A 22,404-nucleotide genomic window follows, 5' to 3' on the forward strand; every position below is an offset into this window, starting at 1 on the left:
TATTAGTTAACGCAGTACCGTAGTCCGTAATAGGCTACTAGCTTAGGGACAATGGAATAGCCTAAGCTTCTGATTTATTATTATTGTCAGTTAACGCTTTGGTTTTCAAAACGCTCTGCACGCTGCCACATGTTATAGTTTGTTTGATTGTTTATGTTTTCACGCAAATAGAATCAGGGGCGCCGGAAGCGGGGGGGCAGGGGGGGCGAATGCCCCCCTGTCCTCAATTTTTCTGCAGATGGGGGGGCAGGGGGGCAATAGTGCCCTTTTAAAGTCATGTAAGCAGGGGCGCGGGAAGTAGGGGTGCTCAAGGGGCTGCAGCCCCCCCTAGAGCAAATTCAGCCCCCCCTGGAATTTTCTATAATTGCTTCAGCCCCCCCTAGAAAACTCTGACAATTCAATAAGGTAGGCCTACATAACATATTTTCAGACATTTTTTTGAACAATAATTGCTACGATGAATCGAGTTCCTATTAGGCTACGTGTGGTCGCTCTCATCCTTCGCAATAAAGAGTCGTCAATCACAGAGGGAGCTACACCTCGCAGTAGCCGTAGCTTACTAGCCACCCTCCCTACTAACACGGCGGTCCATAGTTTATTGGACATCATTTTGCAATATTTACATTTCATGCGTACTTCTGAACATTACAATAATATATACATGATATTGCTTTGTCATGTGTCTGACTGACATGACAGAAGATAGTGCAATGAGAGGAGACGCACATGCAAGCATATTCGACTTGGTAGAACAAGCACGCACGATGTGGCTTTATTTTGCGATTACCTGCAGCGGTGAAGTTTTTCAGCCTGCAGAAGCCGTCGCAAGACAGCTCCAAAACAAGAAGATCTTTGCTTCTTCAGCTTTGAAATCAATCACCATTCTCCGCGAACGGATCAAAAATCTCAGAAAAGATGAATCCGTTTCCAAGCTTATGGAAGCAGCGAACGTATTTGCATCTGTCAATGACCTAAAGACGTCAAAGGATATCCGAGTGAGCAAAACTCCAGCAAAACTTCGAAACACAGAGGAATCGGATGCTATGTCTTCTGCGGGAGAAGGAACGTGGAAACGACAATACATCGAAGCCCTTGATTTGGTTCAAGTTGAGATTGCTCGAAGATTCGACCAAGCGGATCTGCACACAGCATCCAACAGAGAGAAGGCCCTTCTGAGCTGTGCAAACGGTGAGGAAAGATCTAATACTGAGATTAGCTTACCCGATGCCATCAGAAAAAATCATTGAAATCCCTGTGTTTCTTGAAAAAAAAAATACCAGCACTGTAGTCCTAACAAACATGGACAATAAAGTCCCTCTCAAACATCAGGAGTTGTATGTAAACAAGAAACGGATGCAAACACCATATAGAAAAAGAATGCACAGCCAACAGAGAAAATGGCCCTTCTGAGCTGTGCAAACGGTGAGGAAAGATCTGATGCTGAGATCAGCTTACCCGATGCCATCAGAAAAAATCGCCTAAAAACGGAACTTACCGTACTTTGCTCAGCGATGTTGTAAGTGGAAAAACCGCAAACACCGTTCAAAAGGTTGCTGAGATACTATCGCAACTAAACCTTCAAACTCTAAATCTTTTCAAAGAAACGCGAAAATTCGTGGAGCTCTGCCTATGCTTCTCGGTTTCAGCTGCATCATCACAACGTTCTTTTTCTCATCTAAAACGCTTAAAAATGTGGTTGAAAAGCTCAATGACACAAAAAGGACTCACGGTAGGCTACTCATGTTGCGTTGATGCATGTCCACCAAAACATTTTGGACACTGTCGATGTCAAAGATCTCCTGACACAGTTCATAGAGAAAACACCTGAACTGAGCGAAAATCAATCTTCGGAAGCGTGTGAGAGCTCATTTCCACAAACTGTCGTTTTCATATCACTTTCTAATTTGTTCGTTTACATTTTAATTTCCTGAACAGCCTTTTTGTTGTTTGCCGTTCTTCATTTGGTACAATTTACAATGTGTGTGTTTTGGCGTCGTTTTTTAAACAGGAGGCGCCTGGATGCCCACTAACAGTTTTAAATGTTCTCTCACATAAAGGGGGGTCTGGGGGGCGAAGCCCCCCAGAAGCTGACAACACTATGGCAGCCTCAGCCCCCCCTAGAGAAAAATAGTTCCCGCGCCACTGCATGTAAGCTACTGCACATTCTGCAATATAACAATTTCTGCTTTTCACCTTAAAACTCGTTGTTTTTTGGGCAGCCATCGTGGCCTACCGGGAGCTCCTTCTCGGCGGCCAAATCTGCGTGCTTGGAGGCCAAAATACAAAATAACGATAGCACAAGTAAATAGAATTAAACTTGCAATAATGCTAAAATTATCACTTAGCGTTGTTGAAGTCTGGGCCTGGGCGACGTCCTACAATAGTATCGTTGCACCACGCAATAACTGCTTCATCGGGATTGTAATCCAGTACTGCGGGACCATCTAACGACACTCGCACGAGTGTCTCCAATGTGGCTGATTTTAAAGAAGTTCGCCACTCCCCTAGAATTCTTTTTAGCAACGAAAAGCAACGTTCGACATGTGTTACGATGACGGCAAGGTAATAAAATAAGTATTTCAATGATGTGAAGGACATTACTAAAAGAAGCATAATTTTTTGCAAAATAGGATGATAAAATGTTTTCCCCTCGGATGTCAACTAACCTAGTTCTCCTTTTTAACAACGATTCAATGTTCGACAACATCGATTCGACATAAAAACGACAATATTGCCAGCCGATGTAAATTAGCACTTTCGATTAAGACTTTATTCAAATATACATCGGGAATTACAAACAAGACTTACAGCGCTGTTGATCGGCTGATCGCAGATGGATATATTCCAGCAATAACAATTATTCCCGCACAATGCAACAGCGGCGATTATGACGCGCTGATCTAATTTTGCGTCACTCTTTGACACTACATATTTTCGACAGTTAATCCACGATCATTCTATTGCGAAATTAAATAATTGGCTAGAAGAGGCTGGCGGCCAAACTTGGCCGATTGAGGAGGTAGCAACGGCGGTTATTCAAGCACTACTTAGCGGCCATGGCCGCAGGCTGCTTTAAGGCTTGACAGTAGGTTACATCATTATAACATAGGCTTGCCATTTTTTAGAAATGCAAATCAGGGACGCATATAAAACTGCAAATAATCTTAATGTACGGTAGGCCTAATACAAAATAATTTAATGCAACTATAATTATTTAATATGGGAAAATTACCAATATATTTAAGCCTATTTCTCCAACGAAAGCAAGGGAACTTAACAATATTTATGAGCACATGAATCAGGCCTAATAATATTTTTCTGTGCTAAGTAGCCTACCTTTTTCGAAAGTAGGCTACAGTGTTAGATTTTATCTTTTCATAAAATTCACTACATGTCAAATCAACATTAATTTTGCAAGTGAGGAGAGCTTTGACATTCTGTTCTAGCATTTGGCCTCTGTCATCAGACCACATATTGTTCATAATAGAAAAAAAAGTGGTTCAACTGGTGCTGATGTCCCAGGCAAACAAAACACAAACTCGACAAAGTTTTGAAAGTTTGGAATGGTTATGTTTTTGTTAAAAGTTTACTTTTGTTCAAGAGATGTCGTTGCATTTTGCCATGATTCTTTCCTCTCACTCTTAGACATCTATTTCTTTACCAAAACGTGCTCATCGAAAAAGAAGTCGATGTTGATCATTTGCTTCTGAAACATTTTGTTGATATTTTCCGTAGACCTACTTGAGAAAGAATTGTTTAAGATGACTAGCTCAAGAATTTTATTTTGCAAATCTCAAATTGAAAACTCCGGGACAAATTGGTTAACCGGGCGAAACAACGGGACAAGGCCTTAAAATCGGGACTGTCCCGGCTAAACCGGGACGTATGGCAAGCCTATTATAACATAGCATGATGCCCTTCTTTGCATACCGGACACTTGTATGCTATCATTACTCAACACATAGTGAGCTGATAGATTAGCATTATCGCTATATCTTATCTTAAAACTTGAAAAAAAATTGGCTTTTTAGTAAACAAAAGTGCCCTTTTTTCGTAATCTTGCCCCCCCAGTCAAAAATCGTTCCGGCGCCCCTGAATAGAATGATTGAAGAGCGATTTGGTACATTTAAATTACTGAAGGGAAACTATGCTATCCACGAGAATGCTTGTTTCACTGTGAATGTTGTTGATTTCTCATTTGTTTTGGTTCAATACGATTCTAAATCAAATTGTTTTTGTTGAAAAAACGTAATCAAACGGCAACTTTTACTCAAGTTATTCTATGTCTTGAAACCGTGTTAAAAAATTAATGATGGAATGATAAAACTGTCTTCCATCCCATTATCCATCGCAAAATAATTAGCCTATGCCTTTTAGCCTATTCCCTGATCGTGAAAGCAGTTTTTATGTAGGCTATTTTCTTCTGTAAACTGAACTATAATATTTTCAACAGATTAATGATATTAGATCAGCTGTGACTTCCTATATGAACTCCTTTTCCTCCATTCTGTTTTGACCGGTAGCCAACTAGCCATACTTCGTCGTCCGCCCCGTTAGCTCAATGGTTACGCGCCCAGCTCAAGCGGCGCTGGTTCGACTCTCGCGGTGTGAGTTTGAGCAACGCATTTCAGGACTGCTCTCCATTCAGCGGTAACTAGTGAACGGAATAATTTCCCTTCAACAATAGGAAAAAATTCACTCTGCCAATCTCGGTAACCGGCCCTGCGTCAAGAGCCTCTACAAGTATACGAAACTATCAGGTACAGGCCTAACCTATCAAGGCTTTGTCAGTCCGAGGATAAAGATTCAAAACCAACTTTAAACCTACTTCCGGCATGCTTTTCTTTTAAGTAATTTGCTTGATATATATATTATATTTGAATAAGACCTTCTGATGATCCGCTAGGTGAAGCAATTTGTAAAGGCTTCAGATAGTAATAACTATATTTGATTTAATTCGCTCTGCTTTGCTTGGCATTGAGCACTTTTTGTAGTATTAATAGTTTTCATTGTTTTATTATATACAGTAATATATATATCGATAACATTGACTGGTTCTTGCAAAACGCCTATCAAATACATGCAAAAACTATCCCTAACTCGAAACTTTGGTTAACTCGACACCTTTTTGGTGCCCCCAGACATGTGCAGCTCTCTCTATGTCAAAATGACTGAAAATTGTCAATTTTTTGAAAGCGTTGCACAAGCTTGGATATCAGTCGAGGCGAAACAGTTTGGTTTTGTTTTTTATTTTACGATATCGATAGGCCTATGCAATTACCTCAGACATGCCGATTTCAATGCTATGACTCCTCAGACCTCACATTGAAGTCATAACGGACACATCTGATTACATCTCCATTGCTGAGCTCATCAGAACTGCCGCAAATTCCGGTGTGATTTTTGAAGGGAAATCGCCTACAAAGACAATGCAACAGCTGATGGGTGTTGAAACCACTACTTTGACTGACAGCGCGATTTGAGGCATAACAGAAAAACACAAGATAGCTTACACTGCTGCAAGTGATGACAAGCCGGAAGCCAGACCCACAACAAGAACGCTTAATCAATGCACGGAGATACGAGACTTTTTGCAAATGTAAGAATATTTTGCTGCGGTTTTTGTCCATCTGAACTTCTAAAGAAATTTAAACAATAAGCTACATTGCTTTGAAGTGGAGGCACTGAGACAAACTGTTGTTGACCATTATATTTGCGTGAGTACCAGTGATACTGCATAGTGTTTGTTGCGTCATTCTAACGAGTTTTTGAAAACCACGGATAACTAGAAGTAATTTGTCTGCTGTGTGTGGCCTATTGTTCTAAAAACAAAGCAAATTTCAAAGCAAATTTCTAGAAACAATTTAGTTGCTTTTATTATTTTATGTAAAAGTAAAGCAACAGAAACACATCGGCCGACACTCAATCTAATAGTGGCAACTAATCATTAGCCTATTTACATCTTCAATGCGCAATCAGACGCTTTACAAAAAACTAAAATTTCATTGAATTAAATTGCACAGTATTTGTGCTGAGTTAAAATATTACACTGATGTAATTGCAACATATTTGCATAAACATGATCATAATAAAACCAATACTTTCACCATTAAGACACTTTCGCACTAAGAGATTTTACCGTCCAGGCCAATATATCAACAAATTTTCTGAATACAAGCATGTGGTTGTGAACGCAAAAAGTGAAAAACAAATTGAGTAGGTTTGCACTTTTCAAAAAAATATCATGATTGCCAGCATAAAATAGGCATTTAACCATGAAAACATTGCATTGTATCAGCCAAAGTTACTAGAAGAGAAAAACGATATCTTAAAAGCACCCAGCAATTATACATAAGGTACACGTATAAATATACCTATTTTAAAATATCAAATGAAATTAATTTGGTGTTGATTTCAATTTTTTATCATCTTTTATTCTTCAAGTTAAACATGATCTTCTGTACAAAACGACTAACGCACCAGCTGCACAATTTAACACATTGAACAGTTACTGCATGCGTTCCTTCAACATATTTTCCAGCTTTACAGCATCTTCTGCAAATTTACGAATTCCTTCAGCCAACTTTTCAACAGCCATGGGATCTTCATTATGAAGATAACGAAACTGCGGTTCATTCAAATGGATTTGTGGACCATCCGTAGTTGAAGCAGTCTCAACAGAAAGTTGCCTCACCAAGGGTGCAGTGTCATTTTTAAGAAGTTCCAAGAGCTTTGGTGAAATCGTCAAAAAATCACATCCAGCAAGAGCCTTGATTTGATTTGTGTTACGAAATGAAGCACCCATGACAACAGTCTTGTAGCCATATCGTTTATAATAGTTGTAGATTTTCGTTACACTTTTAACACCAGGATCTTCTAAAAGCTCATAATCCTTCACACCGGTATTTTTAACATGCCAGTCATAGATGCGACCAACAAAAGGAGATATGAGAGTGACATTGTTTTCGGCACAGGCAACTGCTTGAGCAAATGAAAACAGAAGTGTCATATTGCAATGAATACCTTCTGCTTCTAATTTCTTTGCAGCTTGCACACCTTCCCATGTCGTGCTAAGCTTAATTAAAACCCTTTCTTTAGATATTCCTGCTTTCTCATACAAAGCTATAAATTTCTTAGCTTTGGCAATGGAGCCTTCAATATCAAATGACAACCTTGCATCCACCTCAGTTGACACCCTTCCAGGTATAATTTTCAAAATTTCTACCCCAAATGATACAAAAAGCTTGTCCATTGCTTCAGTTACTTGTTGATTAAGATCTGTTGATTGTGATTTACCAAATGCAGTAGCTTCATCAATTATTGAAGCATACTCTGGCATTTTGGCTGCAGCCAAAAGTAATGATGGATTAGTTGTGGCATCTTGGGGCAAGTACTTAGAAATTGCTTGAATATCTCCTGTATCAGCTACAATACCAGTATATTGTTTGAGTTCTTCCAGAACAGATGCAAGCTTAGCTTTCTTAGCATCACTCATAATGTTCAATAGGCTACACTATTAGCAAAAGGGATTAACTGAAACAAACGTGATAATGAAATTTTAAAGCTTTCTAAAGGATCAACCGGATTACAAAGAAAGAACTGTGTTATAAAAATTCCATCTACCGATCTGTATACACAGACCCTGCCAATATGTAAACTTCTAATAATGACTGGAAGCCAACCGATGTATTTTTGAATTCTAGGCTCAAAGTGCTTTATACCAATTTAAAATGATAGTTTTGAGAATTGAAATTGCCAAAGTGGGATTACTGAATCTCACATCACTGCAAAGCCCCTAGTTCTAATTACAAAATTTACAATGCTTCATATTTGAAAAAACAAGTTTACAAAATAGTGAAATAATGTTCAAGGCATGTTCAGCAAGATTCGGATACTTCTACTAAACATAGGTTTGATGAAAGATTCATTTCATCAAACATTAGTGCAAAGTTGTAAAGAAAGAAGTCTAGCACCCCTCGTTGGCTTTTAATTTTACTATTGTATCATCATGATCTGACATAACTGATAACTGGTTACATCCTGTTCCAGGTGCAGGCCTCGAAATTCGTGTTTGTTGACGGCGGACAAACGTGTCCGGTCTGAGCAGCTATCTTGGCGGACAAATTAAGTTTCACAACGGACACACCAGTTTTAGCGTCGATCGTCGTGCTTAGTCACTTTATCTTGATAATTCTTCGCCATTCAAGAGCTATGGCTACGGTTTGGAAGGCTTTTTTTAATTTCAGCGAAGGCTTTCATCAGTCCAACGAGGTGCGGTTGGAGAGTCAAAGCGCCGTGTAGCAGCAATACACCGCATAACTGATTAACTTCCACCGAACGAGGTCGTGTGGATTTTTGCGTCACAATGCTCTGGGCACGAGTCGGGAAACTTCTACACTACCGCTACCGTACTATTTTCTGCTGTGCAAAGTTTCACTGGGTATTTTTCTTTAGGTATATTTTTGCGTGTTATGTGAGCGAAAGTAACTTTTTCATGGGCCTTTTCTTTCTTACTGAAATACCAAAACTTAACAAATTTTGCTGCATCTTGCTGTAATAGCCTACTCATATAATCTAATTTTGTAAACAACCTTGCCTTATCAATATTACTCGAAGATCAAAGCCAGACATTGCGACGTAAGACTTGAACTAAGTTGCGCGTGCTCCCATCGATTCTTAGCGAAGAATTCATCTTTGTTACGCTGATTCAATGTCATCAATCGTTAAAGCAACAGAAAAATCAAAAGTTTTTCTGCTTGAATGAAATCTAAGGGATACAGTAATTCACATTTATTAGATGCGCACTAGAATGCGCGGGAAATTATATTCTCGTAATCGCAACAATTGTTCGTGCTATGCAATGACGATTTGTATCGCTAGTTCCTGTGTTATTTCTCGGCGGACAAATATGACCGATCTAGATGGTAATTCCCGTGGACATCACATGCTGTGACGGCGGACATGTCCGCGGTGTCCGCCGTGAATTTCGAGGCCTGAGGTGTTATGACAGGCTTGATCACAATGGTTGGTTGTGAATCATTACTCACAGCCTAACAAATACTTTTATAGATTCTTCCTGGGAGTTTTGCAAACTTGTAGAAGCTTTAGACGCAGGGCCAGTTATCGAGATTGGCAGAGTGAAGTTTCTGATTGTTGAAATGTTATTGCCAGGAAATTATTCCATCCACTAGGTGCGGCTGAATGGAAAGCAGTCCCAAAATGTGTGCTTCAGCGCACGCCGAACCAGCGCTGCATGATCTTGAGTTGGGCACATAAACACTGAGCTAATGGGGTGGACACTGGACAGGTATGCCAATATATCGCCAAAAACAAAAAAGATTCGCTTTGATGCAGATCACATGAAAGAGTGATATCACAAAATCCTTTGCAAGTCATGGCTGGCTTCCCTAACAGGATCTACTACTGATTAGTGGTGCGATATTGATGGATGCAACCTAATTCGTACCATGAACAATTCGTACCGTCAGTTCGTACATTGAAAAGATTGAGAGAAAAAAATTAAAAAAAGCCGAAGTCGCTGATTGCAGTTTCCGCAAACAAACGAAAACTCTTAGGATCATCACCAGAAATTTTAAAATGTTTGAGGAAACTCCGACCAACCCTATCTCTTTTAAAATGTTTGCGGAAACTCCGATCAACCCTAACCCTTTTAAAATGTTTGCGGAAACTGCGGAAAAACGGAAACTGCAATCAGCAACTTCGGCTTTGTTCTATTTTTTTCTCTTGATCTTTTCAGTTTGTTTGTTTGCGGAAACCAGGTAGAAACACCCTAACCCTAACTTTTTTTAAAGGCAGTGGCTATTTGACCGGCTCCGGTCTTTGAATCTGAAACACTATTTGACCGGTCATGACGTCATTACATAAGTACTTTTTTCTTTTTCTCTTTCAAAGCAAAAGACGTGAAGCGCCGATATAAAGTTCTAAATTTAACACGTTTCCTTCAACTCAGTCCGTGGCGCATACGTTGCGTCTCGGGTTGCCATTCTAGAGGGGATGAGTTCGATACTATCTGGAAGCATTGACTTTTTTTTTATTTTTTTTAATCTAAACTTTGAACCGAAGCGCATTTTTGTGGTCAATTTTTAATTTGAGTAGCCTACAGCCCATTTTTTTATGTCTTTTCAAATGTGAGTAATAAAGTTAGAGTTTTTTTAATTTGCTGGAATTTGAGAATTTCTCTGGGTAATTTTCCGATCGTCATAAGTGACCGTGTTTGCTGAACGACCCTACATTTTTGCTCTCAAGTTAGTTATATTTTTTAAAGAAGTATTGTATAGGCTATAACTAACTTGAGAGCAAAAATGTAATTTTCTTTTAAAAAAAATGGACGATTGGAAAATTGGACCATTTATCACGATCGGAAAATTACCAAGAGAAATTCTCAAATTCCAGCAAATTAAAAAAACTCTAACTTTATTTCTCACATTTGAAAAGACATAAAAAAATGGGCTGTAGGCTACTCAAATTAAAAATTGATCACAAAAATGCGCTTCGGTTCAAAGTTTAAATAAAAAAAATTGAAAAAAAAGTCAATGCTTCCGGAAAGTATCGAACTCATCCCCTCTAGAATGGCAACCCGAGACGCAACGTATGCGCCACGGACTTAGTTGAAGAGAGCGTGTTGAATTTAGAACTTTATATCGGCGCTTCACGTCTTTTGCTTTGAAAGAGAAAAAGAAAAAAGTACTTATGTAATGACGTCATGACCGGTCAAATAGTGTTTCAGATTCAAAGACCGGAGCCGGTCAAATAGCCACTGCCTTTTTTAAATGTTTGCGGAAACTCCGATCAACCCTAACCCTTTTAAAATATTTGCGGAAACTGCGATTTCGGCAAACTCCTAGGATCATTACCAGAAATTTTAAAGTGTTTGCGGAAACTGCGGAAAAATGGAAATTGCGATCAGCGATGTTCTATTTTTTTCTCTCGTTATTTTTAGTTTGTTTGCGGATACCGATACTCCGATGCCCTAACTTTTTTTAAATGTTTGCGGAAACTGCGATCAGCGACTTCGGCTGTTTTTAATTTTTTCTCTCGATCTTTTCAAGGTACGAACTGACGGTACGAATTGTTCATGGTACGAATTAGGTTGCACCCGATATTGATAAGCCCAGCCTCATGAGTGAAGCACAAGTTTATTACTATCAAGTGTCAATTCTTGCTACTGCACAATCTGGCTGTCAAAAAGCATATAGGCTATACCGGTACAGGCTCTATCTCTAGTTATGATAGATACTGTTGTAATATACTGGCTAGATTATAATGTGCGCTAAATAAAATAAGGTGGTATGTGGGATTGTGGGTTGCATATGTGTATTGTGTTGTAGATGGCAATGCATACTTTTAAGGAAGTGTTGTACTGTGTAACCAAGTTATTAGGTACCAAGTAATATCAAGTGACCAACTACAAAGTTAGACATATTTTTCATAAAACAAATTGAACTCTCATAATTATTGACTCTAGTCATTAAAGCTCTTTGATAAAGCATTACCTAGCCTATCCAAATAAATCTAACACAAGATAAACATTATTTCAAATTGGCAGTATCAAAAAATTATTTTTAAAAATGAGTCCTGATGCAACTTGTATTTCTTTTTGCTGATTAGTGGTAGAAAAAATCTGCTGCATTAGTTATGATCTGCATTAATCTGAAATTAACTAAATACTAGTTAAAAAGAGATTTGATAAAAAAAAAACAAAGAAAGGGTACGGTAGCCTATCCCTTTACCAATATATTAAATTTTTATCCTTGAATTGGGAAAGCTTCTTGCATAGCTTAATCCTGGCAGTTTTGCATACTTGTAGAGGCTTTGAATCACTGATGCAGGCCGGGTCATCGAGATTGACAGAGTGAAGTTTCCGATTGTTGAAATCTTGTTGCAGGGAATTATTCTATCTATTAGATGCTGCTGAATGGAGAGCAGTTCTTAATGTGCATTGCTCAAGTGCACACCCGAGAGTCAAATTAGTGCCGCTTGATCTTGAAGCTTCTTTGTTATAGAAGTAATGCAACCGAGCTATCCGGGCAGCTCATTAAATTCTAGTCTGACATCCCTAGTTCGCTTTTAGGCGGTCCCACGAATTACCCATAAGTACCGATAAGCACCATAAGTACCCATAAGCCCCATAAGTCGCGTCGAATTACCCATAAGTACCCATAAGTCGCGTCGAATTACCCATAAGCCCCATAAGTCGCGTCGAATTACCCATAAGCCCCATAAGTCGCGTCGAATTACCCATAAGCCCCATAAGTCGCGTCGAATTACCCATAAGCCCCATAAGTCGCGTCGAATTACCCATAGGCACCATAAGTAGCATTGAATTACATAGAAGTAACGTCGAATTACCCATAAGCCTGTATAGTGTAGAGTGTAGTCTATAGCCGTCTAGAAGCCTAGTAGTCGGCTGCATAGCCGAGTGGTGAGGAGCACGGGCTGGGCGTTCCAAAATATAGTTCGACACCGTTCAAGAGCAGGACACTTGAAGGCATGCCTAAAGGTGGACACGAAGATTGGCTTCGTTGCCTTCCCGTCCGCTTATGTGTAATCTGCAGTTTGCTGCAGCAGATGGAGTGTTTTGTCCGATAAAACACCTTAACATTGGACAATTTTCCCTATGAACCAGGTGACTGTAGCATAGCAATCGTTCTTGCACTCAGCCAGAGACTTAATTCTTGCTTTAAACTTGATAATTAAAGAAAAAAAAGAATAATGGCAAGGGTGGGAATCAAACCCGTGTCACCAAATTCAATAGCCCTTCGGCTATACCACTCCGCCACGGAAGCACTCGTGAAATCTTCGCTTAATTTGGTTTATATCGGTAATGTTTCGAGAACGCTCACAATATTATCAGTTTAGTTTGTTTTTATTTCTGACCATCACAACGAAAAAACAATATACGACAAACTTAGCACAGATCTATAAAAGGTAGAAACGACAAAACGCGGACGTTATAACGTGCATGATACCAAAGCAGGACAATCAGTTTAACATGACACGGTCGCAAGTCGCAACAGCAACCTGCAGATTACATATACGCTGACATGAGGCGTAAGTAATTCCACATTGCTTATGGATAATTCGACGCGACTTATGGGGCATTTGGGTAATTCGACGCGACTTATGGGGCTTATGGGTAATAGTCGCGTCGAATTACCCATAAGCATCGTGGAATTACTTACGCCTTCATGTCAGCGTATATGTAATCTGTGTCGCGTCGAATTACCGTCGAATTACGTGTCGCGTCGAATTACCAATAAGTCGCGTCGAATTACCCATAAGCAACGTGGAATTACTTACGCCTTCATGTCAGCGTATATGTAATCTGCAAGTCGCTGTTGCGATTTGCGATCGTGTCACTTAAACTGATTGTCCTGCTTTGGTATCATGCACGTTATAACGTCCGCGTTTTGTCGCTTCTACCTTTTATAGACCTCTGCCAAGTTTGTCGTATATTGTTTTTTCGTTGTGATGGTCAGAAATAAAAACAAACTAAACTGATAATATTGTGAGCGTTCTCGAAACATTAGATATATAAACAAATTAAGCGAAGATTTCACGAGCGATTGCGTGGCGGAATGGTATAGCCGAAGGGCTATTGAATTTGGTGACACGGGTTTGATTCCCACCCTTGCCATTATTCTTTTTTTTCTTTAATTATCAAGTTTAAAGCAAGAATTAAGTCTCTGGCTGAGTGCGAGAACGATTGCTATGCTGCAGTCACCTGGTTCATAGGGAAAATTGTCCAATGTTAAGGTGTTTTATCGGACAAAACACTCCATCTGCTGCAGCAAACTGCAGATTACACATCAGCGGACGGGAAGGCAACGAAGCCAATCTTCGTGTCCACCTTTAGGCATGCCTTCAAGTGTCCTGCTCTTGAACGGTGTCGAACTATATTTTGGAACGCCCAGCCCGTGCTCCTCACCACTCGGCTATGCAGCCGACTACTAGGCTTCTAGACGGCTATAGACTACACTCTACACTATACAGGCTTATGGGTAATTCGACGTTACTTCTATGTAATTCAATGTTACTTATGGTGCCTATGGGTAATTCGACGCGACTTATGGGGCTTATGGGTAATTCGACGCGCCGTGCTCCTCACCACTCGGCTATGCAGCCGACTACTAGGCTTCTAGACGGCTATAGACTACACTCTACAGTCTACACTATACAGGCTTATGGGTAATTCGACGTTACTTCTATGTAATTCAATGCTACTTATGGTGCCTATGGGTAATTCGACGCGACTTATGGGGCTTATGGGTAATTCGACGCGACTTACGGGGCTTATGGGTAATTCGACGCGACTTATGGGGCTTATGGGTAATTCGACGCGACTTATGGGGCTTATGGGTAATTCGACGCGACTTATGGGTAATTCGACGCGACTTATGGTGCTTATGGGTACTTATGGGTACTTATGGGGCTTATGGGTAATTCGTGGGACCCCTTTTAGGAAGGCATTGCTGCGCTACTGCGTTGCCAGGTTATTTTCTAAAAAAATAAGCAAATAAATCTGAAGCAAAATCGCAAGTCAAAATAAAATGATGGTTTTCTGCCTGGCCACAACTCACAAAAGTGAAAAAAGTTTGAACTACCGTACTCCACAATCGTGATTTTAAACCCATATGAACTGCTGTTAGGTCATCTTCACAATAGAGGTCCTCGTTATCATGGTAGGTTTCTCTAACATTAACACAGTTTTTCGATCCAAAGAGTTGTAAAAAAACAAATAACTCCCATAGGCAATAGGCATAACTAAAAGGAAGTGGCTACGTTTACGGCGCCGTAAATACAGCCGTTCCATGCCTTTTTTTCTAATCTTTACGTCGCTTTTACTGCGCATGCGCGCTGGTGCTGCGCACGTCACGCGCGAAAGCAGGCAGTTCAGTTCAGCTTGACAGCATAGGACAATTAGGACATTGTTATATTTTCCGCACTGGTGTTGCCAGATAAGGAATTCTAAAGTGTGGTAGCTAAAATTATTTTTGTTTTGATGAGTGTGAAAATTAGGTTGAATTGAAAACAGGCAGGCGTAGCAATTGTGGACTTTTGCTTAGCTGCAATAGCCTATAGGATATGGCTATACTGCAGCAATATGGCTAAATTTTCCGCACTAGTGTTGCCAGATAAGGAATTCTCCTTTAATTTGAAAATGCTAGGCTAATGAGAAGACGATATAGGCGTTCAAAATTTTGTAAGTGTAGGCCTAATTAGTTGCCTATTCTGTTTCGAATCATCCATTTTGTATTCCTTTTTCTCATTCGTAGGCTAATGAGAAGACGATATAGGCGTTCAAAATTTCTAAGTGTAGGCCTAATTGGTTGCCTATTCTGTTTCGAATCATCCATTTTGTATTCCTTTTTCTCATACGTAGGCTAATGAGAAGACGATATAGGCGTTAAAAATTTCTAAGTGTATTGTATTCCTTTTTCTTATCTTCAAAATGGGGGAAAAATTAGTTACAGTTGGGAAAACATTTCGCAATTTCGATGAAGTATCCCAAGCTATAAAACAATACGAAGCAAAAAAATTTGTAAACTTATACATCAGAAGTAGCAGAACTGTTGAGGCTGGAAGAGTAAGGGCACCAAAGCGACATTTTGCAGACGCCTTGAAGTACAGCGAGCTGAATTTGTCGTGCAAACACGGTGGTCGAAAAGTGGTGTCGCATTCCTCAGGCGTTCGACCAAACCAAAGGTAGGCTACTGTAGCCTAAATTCTTCCTGGTTTGGACGAGAGAATTTTGTTTTGATGTGTTTGAAAACATGTTTAAAAAAAAAGAACGAACGCGAAAAACGCCTCACGTCCCTACCTCTCTCCCACCACTAAATCTGTTTCCATTACAGCACATATCTACTCAACTGCCCCTTTACGGTGGCTGTACGAGTCAGCCGGGATGGAGAAACGCTTTTTGTGAAATCGTGTGTGGATGAGCATAATCATGACAGCACAGAAGTAAGTGGATTGGATCAGATGTCCATTGCTTCTTCATATTTGTTACAGATGTCCATTTATATTAACAAAACACAAGTATCAGCGCTCACTATAAGTTCTCCTGTGTAACTTAACGAAAATGAAAGTGATCACAATAAATAAAGTAATATTGATTGAAATATTCAAAAGAAATATTTCTCGGAAGTATTATGAGTGAAAGGTCAATAATTTTGTGAAGCTATATAATAGGTTTTGTTTATGCGTTGAGTGATTTTGTCAGTTTTTCAGTTCTTAGGCCTATATAGCCTAGCCTACTGTTGGTTGTTTCTTTATCTCTAAAAAACCTTGCTTTCTTTGAACTGCTTTCTTTTCTTTAAATCATCATTTGGTCAATTTTGCTTCTTACCAAAATGTACTTTCATCTCAAATTTTATTATATTTTCAGACTTCCTTCATGCACTTGCCCAAACAACGCAGACTGGATGCATCAGCACAGGAAGATGTTGCTCACATGTGTAATATGAGATCCAATAAAAAATTACTGCAATCGCATTTACTGCACAAATACGGCAAGACGGTGTTGTTAACACTTTAGCTGCCAGCGTTTTGAAAAAGTGAGAGGAGTTCTCCTTTTTCTCTGGTTGCCATGGTAATGAAAAAATGGGTTGCCAAACTATTGAAACGCACTTTGAAATTTTGGAGCAAATCAGTGTTGCAATTGATCGTCGAAATGACCATTGCATTTACAAGCGCGCCAGTCAGCAAAACAGTTTTTTTTTTGCATCGAATCAACCTGTTCAGACGTGAAATCAATGTAAAAAAAAAACGATAGACCGAGTGATTCAACGTATTCAAACATTGAATCAATGTAAATACGAACTGTTAGGCTAATTCGGTTCTTTGAACAAATCGAATGGCTTTTGTAAATATTTCTCAGTTGCAACTTATACCTGATCAGCAAAAGTTCCTTTTTTACACGATTTCAACGTCTGGCGACGATGAAACGATGTAAAAATGACAATTTATGCTGGCCGGTAGCTAGGCTACTGTACGGTAGGCTACCGAAGTTTAACTTAACCAACTAGGCGATTGCAAGCATATTTCCTTTCGATGAAACCTATAGGCTACCACGTTTGGTTTGCCTTTACATTACATTCAAAAGTTTTGTTGACATCATAGCATAGTCATAGCCTATATTCATAAGAAAATGCTTGCTTGGATTTTTTTAGCAACTAGGGTTAGATAGCCTACAGGACTTCTAGCTAGTACCAGTAAGCACAAGCAGTCTAGTCTAGTGACTTTAAATGAATAGGTAAATTAGTCTAAACCTTAAAAAATAATAGAATATTTCAATTACCTTGCTGCATAAAAAGTAAGCTCTTTTACATGACCTATGTGCATTGATCAATATACTAGTAGCCTGGCATCATTATCCCAGTCTAAGAATTTCTAGACCTCAAAGTCATTGCTGAATTTCGAGCTTTGTTCACACTGATTGGTGTTTTGACTTTTATTTAATTTTAAGAATTTGGCGGGGAAATGGGTTAAAAATCGTTTTTTTTGGTTTAAAATTGAAGCAACCTGTCAGGCCCCCAGACTGGCAACACATTAGGATTTTTGGGGCATTGTGACATCATGTGACGTTAAATTACATCACAATTGCACGAGCTAACTCGTTTCCAGCAGCAGAACTGTTAAAAGATCTCCACAACATCAGCAAAAAAACACAAACCCAAGGCCATTGTTTGGAAGAACTTGTGGCAGAAATGAAGAAATATCCAGGTAGGCTAAGTCGATATCACAGGCGACCTTTACACACAGGCTATGTCAACGTGCACCTTCAAGTTTCACTTCACTTTTTTTTAACTTCAACCGCTTGCTGAAATGTTAATAGCTCAGTTGCCACTTGCTCAATTGTTATTCGCTCATTTGCTAACTGCTGAAGAATCTAACTTGTAGAATCTAAGTAGGCTACTAACTTGTGGAGGAATCGATCTGTTAGTAGCCTGTAGGCAGGGGCGCCGGAACGATTTTTGACTGGGGGGACAAGATTACGAAAAAAGGACACTTTTGTTTACTAAAAGGCCAATTTCTTTTCAAGTTTCAAGATAAGATATAGCGATAATGCTAATCTATCAGCTCACTATGTATTGAGTAATGATAGCCTACAAGTGTCCGGTATACAAAGAAGGGCATCATGCTATGTTATAATGATGTAACCTACTGTCAAGCCTTAAAGCAGCCAAGGCCGCTTAGTGCTTGAATGACCGCCGATGCTACCTCCTCAATCGGCCAAGTTTGGTCGCCGGTCTCTTCTAGCCAATTATTTAATTTCGCAATAGAAGGATCGTGGATTAACTGTCGAAGGGGAAAAGATTTTTTGACAATCAAGGGGAAAACATTTTTTGGTCATATTTTGCAAAAATTACGCTTCTTTTCAGTAATGTCTTTCACATCATTGAAATACTTAAAATTGAGAGCAGGGGGGGGGCATCCGCCTCCCCCTGCCCCCCCGATTCCGGCGCCTCTGCCTGTAGGCTATGTGTTAATCATTTTTGTCTCCATTTCATTGGTAATTGCACAATTACATGAAATGACATTTTTGTACATATTTCAGATGCTACTGTAGAACTTTGTGTCGATGAGCACAATGCATTGAAAGGGATATATTTTCAAACCAAACCAATGAGAGATATGTTTGCAGCGTATCCAGAATTGCTGTTGGTAGATGCCACATACAAACTGAATGATTTCAAGATGCCCTTGTATGTGCTCATGATTGAAGATGGAAATGGTGAAAGTGAAGCAGTTGCTTTTTGGATTGTCGCAAATGAAGACCAAGACACGGTTCAAGCAATGGTTGAAATTTTTAAGGACACCAATCCGCAATGTCACAAATGTGAAGTGATAATGACTGACAAAGACATGACCGAGAGATTGGTGTTCAAGAGAAATTTCCCCAACGCATCTCTACAAATCTGTTTATTCCATACTCTGCGTTCTATGAGAAGAGAAATAAATGCCGAAAAACTCGGTATTTCACAAGCTGAGCGGATGGCTGCACTGGACATAGTTCAAAAAATAGTCTATGCTGCTGATGCAAACATCAAACTGAAACTGAACATCAAACAAACTGAGTTGGTGCCCATCGAATGCCTCAACGAAGATGTGGCGGTATCATCTGTGAGGCATTACTTCACGTTTGAGGGATGGCGCAGTGTACGGCACTTCATGTCTGAACTGCAACTTAACGGGTCATGGACTTGCCAGATTTGCTGTGATGACCAGTAGCGGCGCCACGGGGGGGACTGGGGTGGACATGTCCACCCCACTTCTATTTATGGTCAATTTTGTAATTCGTCGAGATCCGATGAGAAAACTTGGGGGATGTATGCAGGGGGTTAGGGGGGCCTAGTGACTGCGTCATAAATTAATTTCAACTTCTTACTTATGAATTACTGTTGCAGCATTGACATACGAAGAAATAAAGAATCTTCATGGTTATCGCTCTATTGTATTGATTGATTGTAGTCTAATTTTACCATTTTGAGGTGATGGCTTTTATCACAGCTGAGACACAAGCTTTGTAAGACCTAATAGGCAAAGGTTTTGATGGGGCCACCAACATGTCAGGCAAGGATGAAGGTGCACAGCAACACCTAATTGCAGCGGGTGCCAAACCGTCGGTATGTTTTCATTGTTTTGCACACCGACTAAATCTTGCGCTTGGGCACAGTGTTGAAAACGTAGCGACAGTCAAAACAATTGGTAACATCTACAACTTTATGGACTGTTCTCCCAAGATACATTTTTTTGTATAAAGAGCATTTTAAAAAGGATGGAATCACGTCTGGAAAAATTGCATTGCACTCGTTATCTGGTAGGCTACTAGATGGTCTCATTGGTCTGCACGTTCAGATGATCTGGATGTTGTTATTAATGTAGCCTATATCCAGCACTGCTGTCAATGTTCCAACAAATGCCAAACGAATGTAATGGTGTATCTACTGGATGTTTGTTCCGCATCAAGCAAACTGAATTTGTTGCTGCTAGTCTAATTCTTCATAAATGCTTTTCATTAAGTAAACAGGCTTCAGATTATTTAAAAAGTGGAGAAATGGATCTCACCACTGGGGTTGCTGCTATCAACGACTTGAAAAGAGCATTTGACTCACTGCGTTCAGAGGAAGATTTTACCAAATTGGTTTTCAACACATCGCTGTTTGCGGATAGAAATCAAATTACCAGTGAAACCACTACGCCGGCTAAGCGATGCCGCTACCCACCAAGCCATTTCCGAGATGGTCAGATATTATTGATAGGTTGCAATAGTCTTCCGTGGAGTGAATCTGAATCCATTACAGAATAGTTAAGACGAGATTTTTCTTTATCCTTTGACAGAATGCTGAATGAACTTAAAAAGCGTTAGGCTACTCGGATCAAACATGTGAATTAATGTCAAATGTAGCTGCATTTTATTACACGCACATGTCTCCATTAAATTTGCCTAAAGTTGAATATTTGGTTAAATTCTATAATTTCCATGAAAATCAGGTTGGGCAGCAATAGGATCTTCTTTTTTGGGGTCAGCTAATTGTCACAAGTGGAAACTAGAAATTGAAAAGCACCAAAGTGGACCGTGTGGTTGTGTCTTCTTTCACTTTTGAAATTGTGTGAACAAAACGATCTTAAATCATTTGTACAGCGGTTTGTTTCAAAATATTGCTACTGTTGCTACTTTGCCCATGACTGTGGCATCTTGTGAGTTGTGAACGTATCCACAGCAAAATAAGACAATAAACTATTAGCCTATCTGCGACCTGCCATCATTACAAAGACTTGAACATCTGGTGCAGATCAGCAGTAAGCGAGACATTGCCGACAACACTGGTCCTCAAAAATGGTGAAAGCTTTTCAACTGACCTGCGAGCGCAAAATAAACCTTTAGTGCAATGATTCTTAACCAGTAGCCTAATGTACGCGCATACAAAAAATATTGACGCCGTCAACGTTAACGCAAACGTTTGAAAAACCATGCGCCGTATGCGTTAACGTAACTTGTAAAAAAAGTTGGCGGCGTCAGCGCATACATTAGCGTAAACTAATTTTGTTTGCTAGGTGCCAAACATTCACACGGTATAAACCACTCGAAACAAACAAGTTTTATTTTGAATTTCCACGAAGAAACACAAGCATCTGAAAGTGTTCATCAGACATTTTGCTGTGTTTTGGTTCCAATATGTCTTTGCCCATTGAAAAACGTTCTTTCAACTGCAGCGCTGGAAGGTATTGGCGTGTTGTAGCGAAAAAAAGACATTAAAAAGTAGCCTATGCGTTGACGCTATGCGCTAAAAAACCGCGAAAACTTTACGGCGTAGCCTCAAGCGCAACTATCCAAAAAAATGTGGCCGCAAGCGTTAGCGTAAACAAAAAGTCTACGCCGCATACTTGCGGCGTAGAATTTGCGGCGTATACGTAGGCTACATCTCTGTTTTTAACCTATGGCAATGGATATTATTAGGTACCGGTAATAGCCAGGTTTTTTAAAATTCTGTTTAAGGGGCCACCCAATAATTTTTTATGAGGCCGCCTATCATTGCAGCAGCTCCATGACATAAAATAACGACAAGCTTGCTAACATAAAGATCGTAGTTGGCAATTCTATGGACCGCAGAGGAAATGTATGGGAGCGTTTGGCCCCATTCTATTCTTTTGTTCATATTACCTCAAAATATTTTTGTCCACCCCACTCATTTTTGGCTGGCGCCGCCCCTGGTGATGACCTCGGAGATTTGTCCAGCATTTGCTGTGACTGTTGTTTGAGATGGACCCACCTACAATGCATTGGAAGAAGAACTGCTCCGAAGAAAAAGAATTGGTTTTGTTATAATTGCCACTCAAAATTCAACCAGATGACGTAAAGGCAAGTTTTGTTCATGTTCATGGGTAGCCTACGTTTTGTTCTTGTTTTGATTTTGTTCACGTTTTGTTTTGTTTATGGGTATAGCCTATGTTCCAAATGCTTAGCCTATGTTCCAAATTTAGGATTGAACACAATTTGCCCAAACACTATAGCGTAAGTCACTACGTGAACATCAAGTCTTGTGCAACATTATAACATTTGATGCATTACTTCGGAAATATGTTTTTTCTTTTGTTGGAAGATGCGAAGTATCGTCTAACTCTATTGTTGCCTCCCTGATGAGGTCCGATTGCCATTGTAGGCCTATAATCGCTTTATATCAGACCTGATGTCATCTGGTTGTTTTTATCGTTCTGAATAAGCTTACTTTCAATTCTTCCAACGCTCATTGCATGTAAATTTGTAACAGTTGTAGAATGTAGATAGCCCATTTAGGCTAGTGAGCTTTTAAACCGACGGCATCTAAAGTGGCTCTCTGTGACCTTTATGCATTTGCACTTTGTGTATTATTTCGTTGT

At 39.7% G+C, this 22,404-nt stretch overlaps 2 protein-coding genes and 1 pseudogene across 2 annotated transcripts in view; 2 read left to right on the forward strand and 1 right to left on the reverse strand.

Annotated features, from left to right (window-relative positions):
* The window catches only part of LOC145772510 (uncharacterized), a 172,686-nt gene extending 154,094 nt beyond the window's left edge, over positions 1-18,592 (forward strand). The window contains exon 4 of the mRNA XM_082584381.1: positions 18,581-18,592. The gene's annotated coding sequence lies outside the window, so the exon portion shown is untranslated. The remainder of the gene's footprint in view (positions 1-18,580) is intronic.
* Positions 5,230-7,529, reverse strand: LOC145771816 (transaldolase pseudogene; annotated as a pseudogene).
* Positions 15,473-19,254, forward strand: LOC145772512 (zinc finger SWIM domain-containing protein 3-like). Its single transcript, XM_082584383.1, has 4 exons — positions 15,473-15,726; positions 15,876-15,984; positions 16,409-16,478; positions 18,581-19,254. Exons 1-4 carry the CDS (start codon positions 15,473-15,475, stop codon positions 19,252-19,254), a joined length of 1,107 nt encoding a protein of 368 aa, XP_082440509.1.
* Positions 19,255-22,404: the final 3,150 nt, after the last annotated feature.

The sequence above is a fragment of the Aplidium turbinatum genome, chromosome 6 (assembly GCF_918807975.1).
Source record: "Aplidium turbinatum chromosome 6, kaAplTurb1.1, whole genome shotgun sequence".
NCBI classification, from domain to species: Eukaryota; Metazoa; Chordata; class Ascidiacea; order Aplousobranchia; family Polyclinidae; genus Aplidium; species Aplidium turbinatum.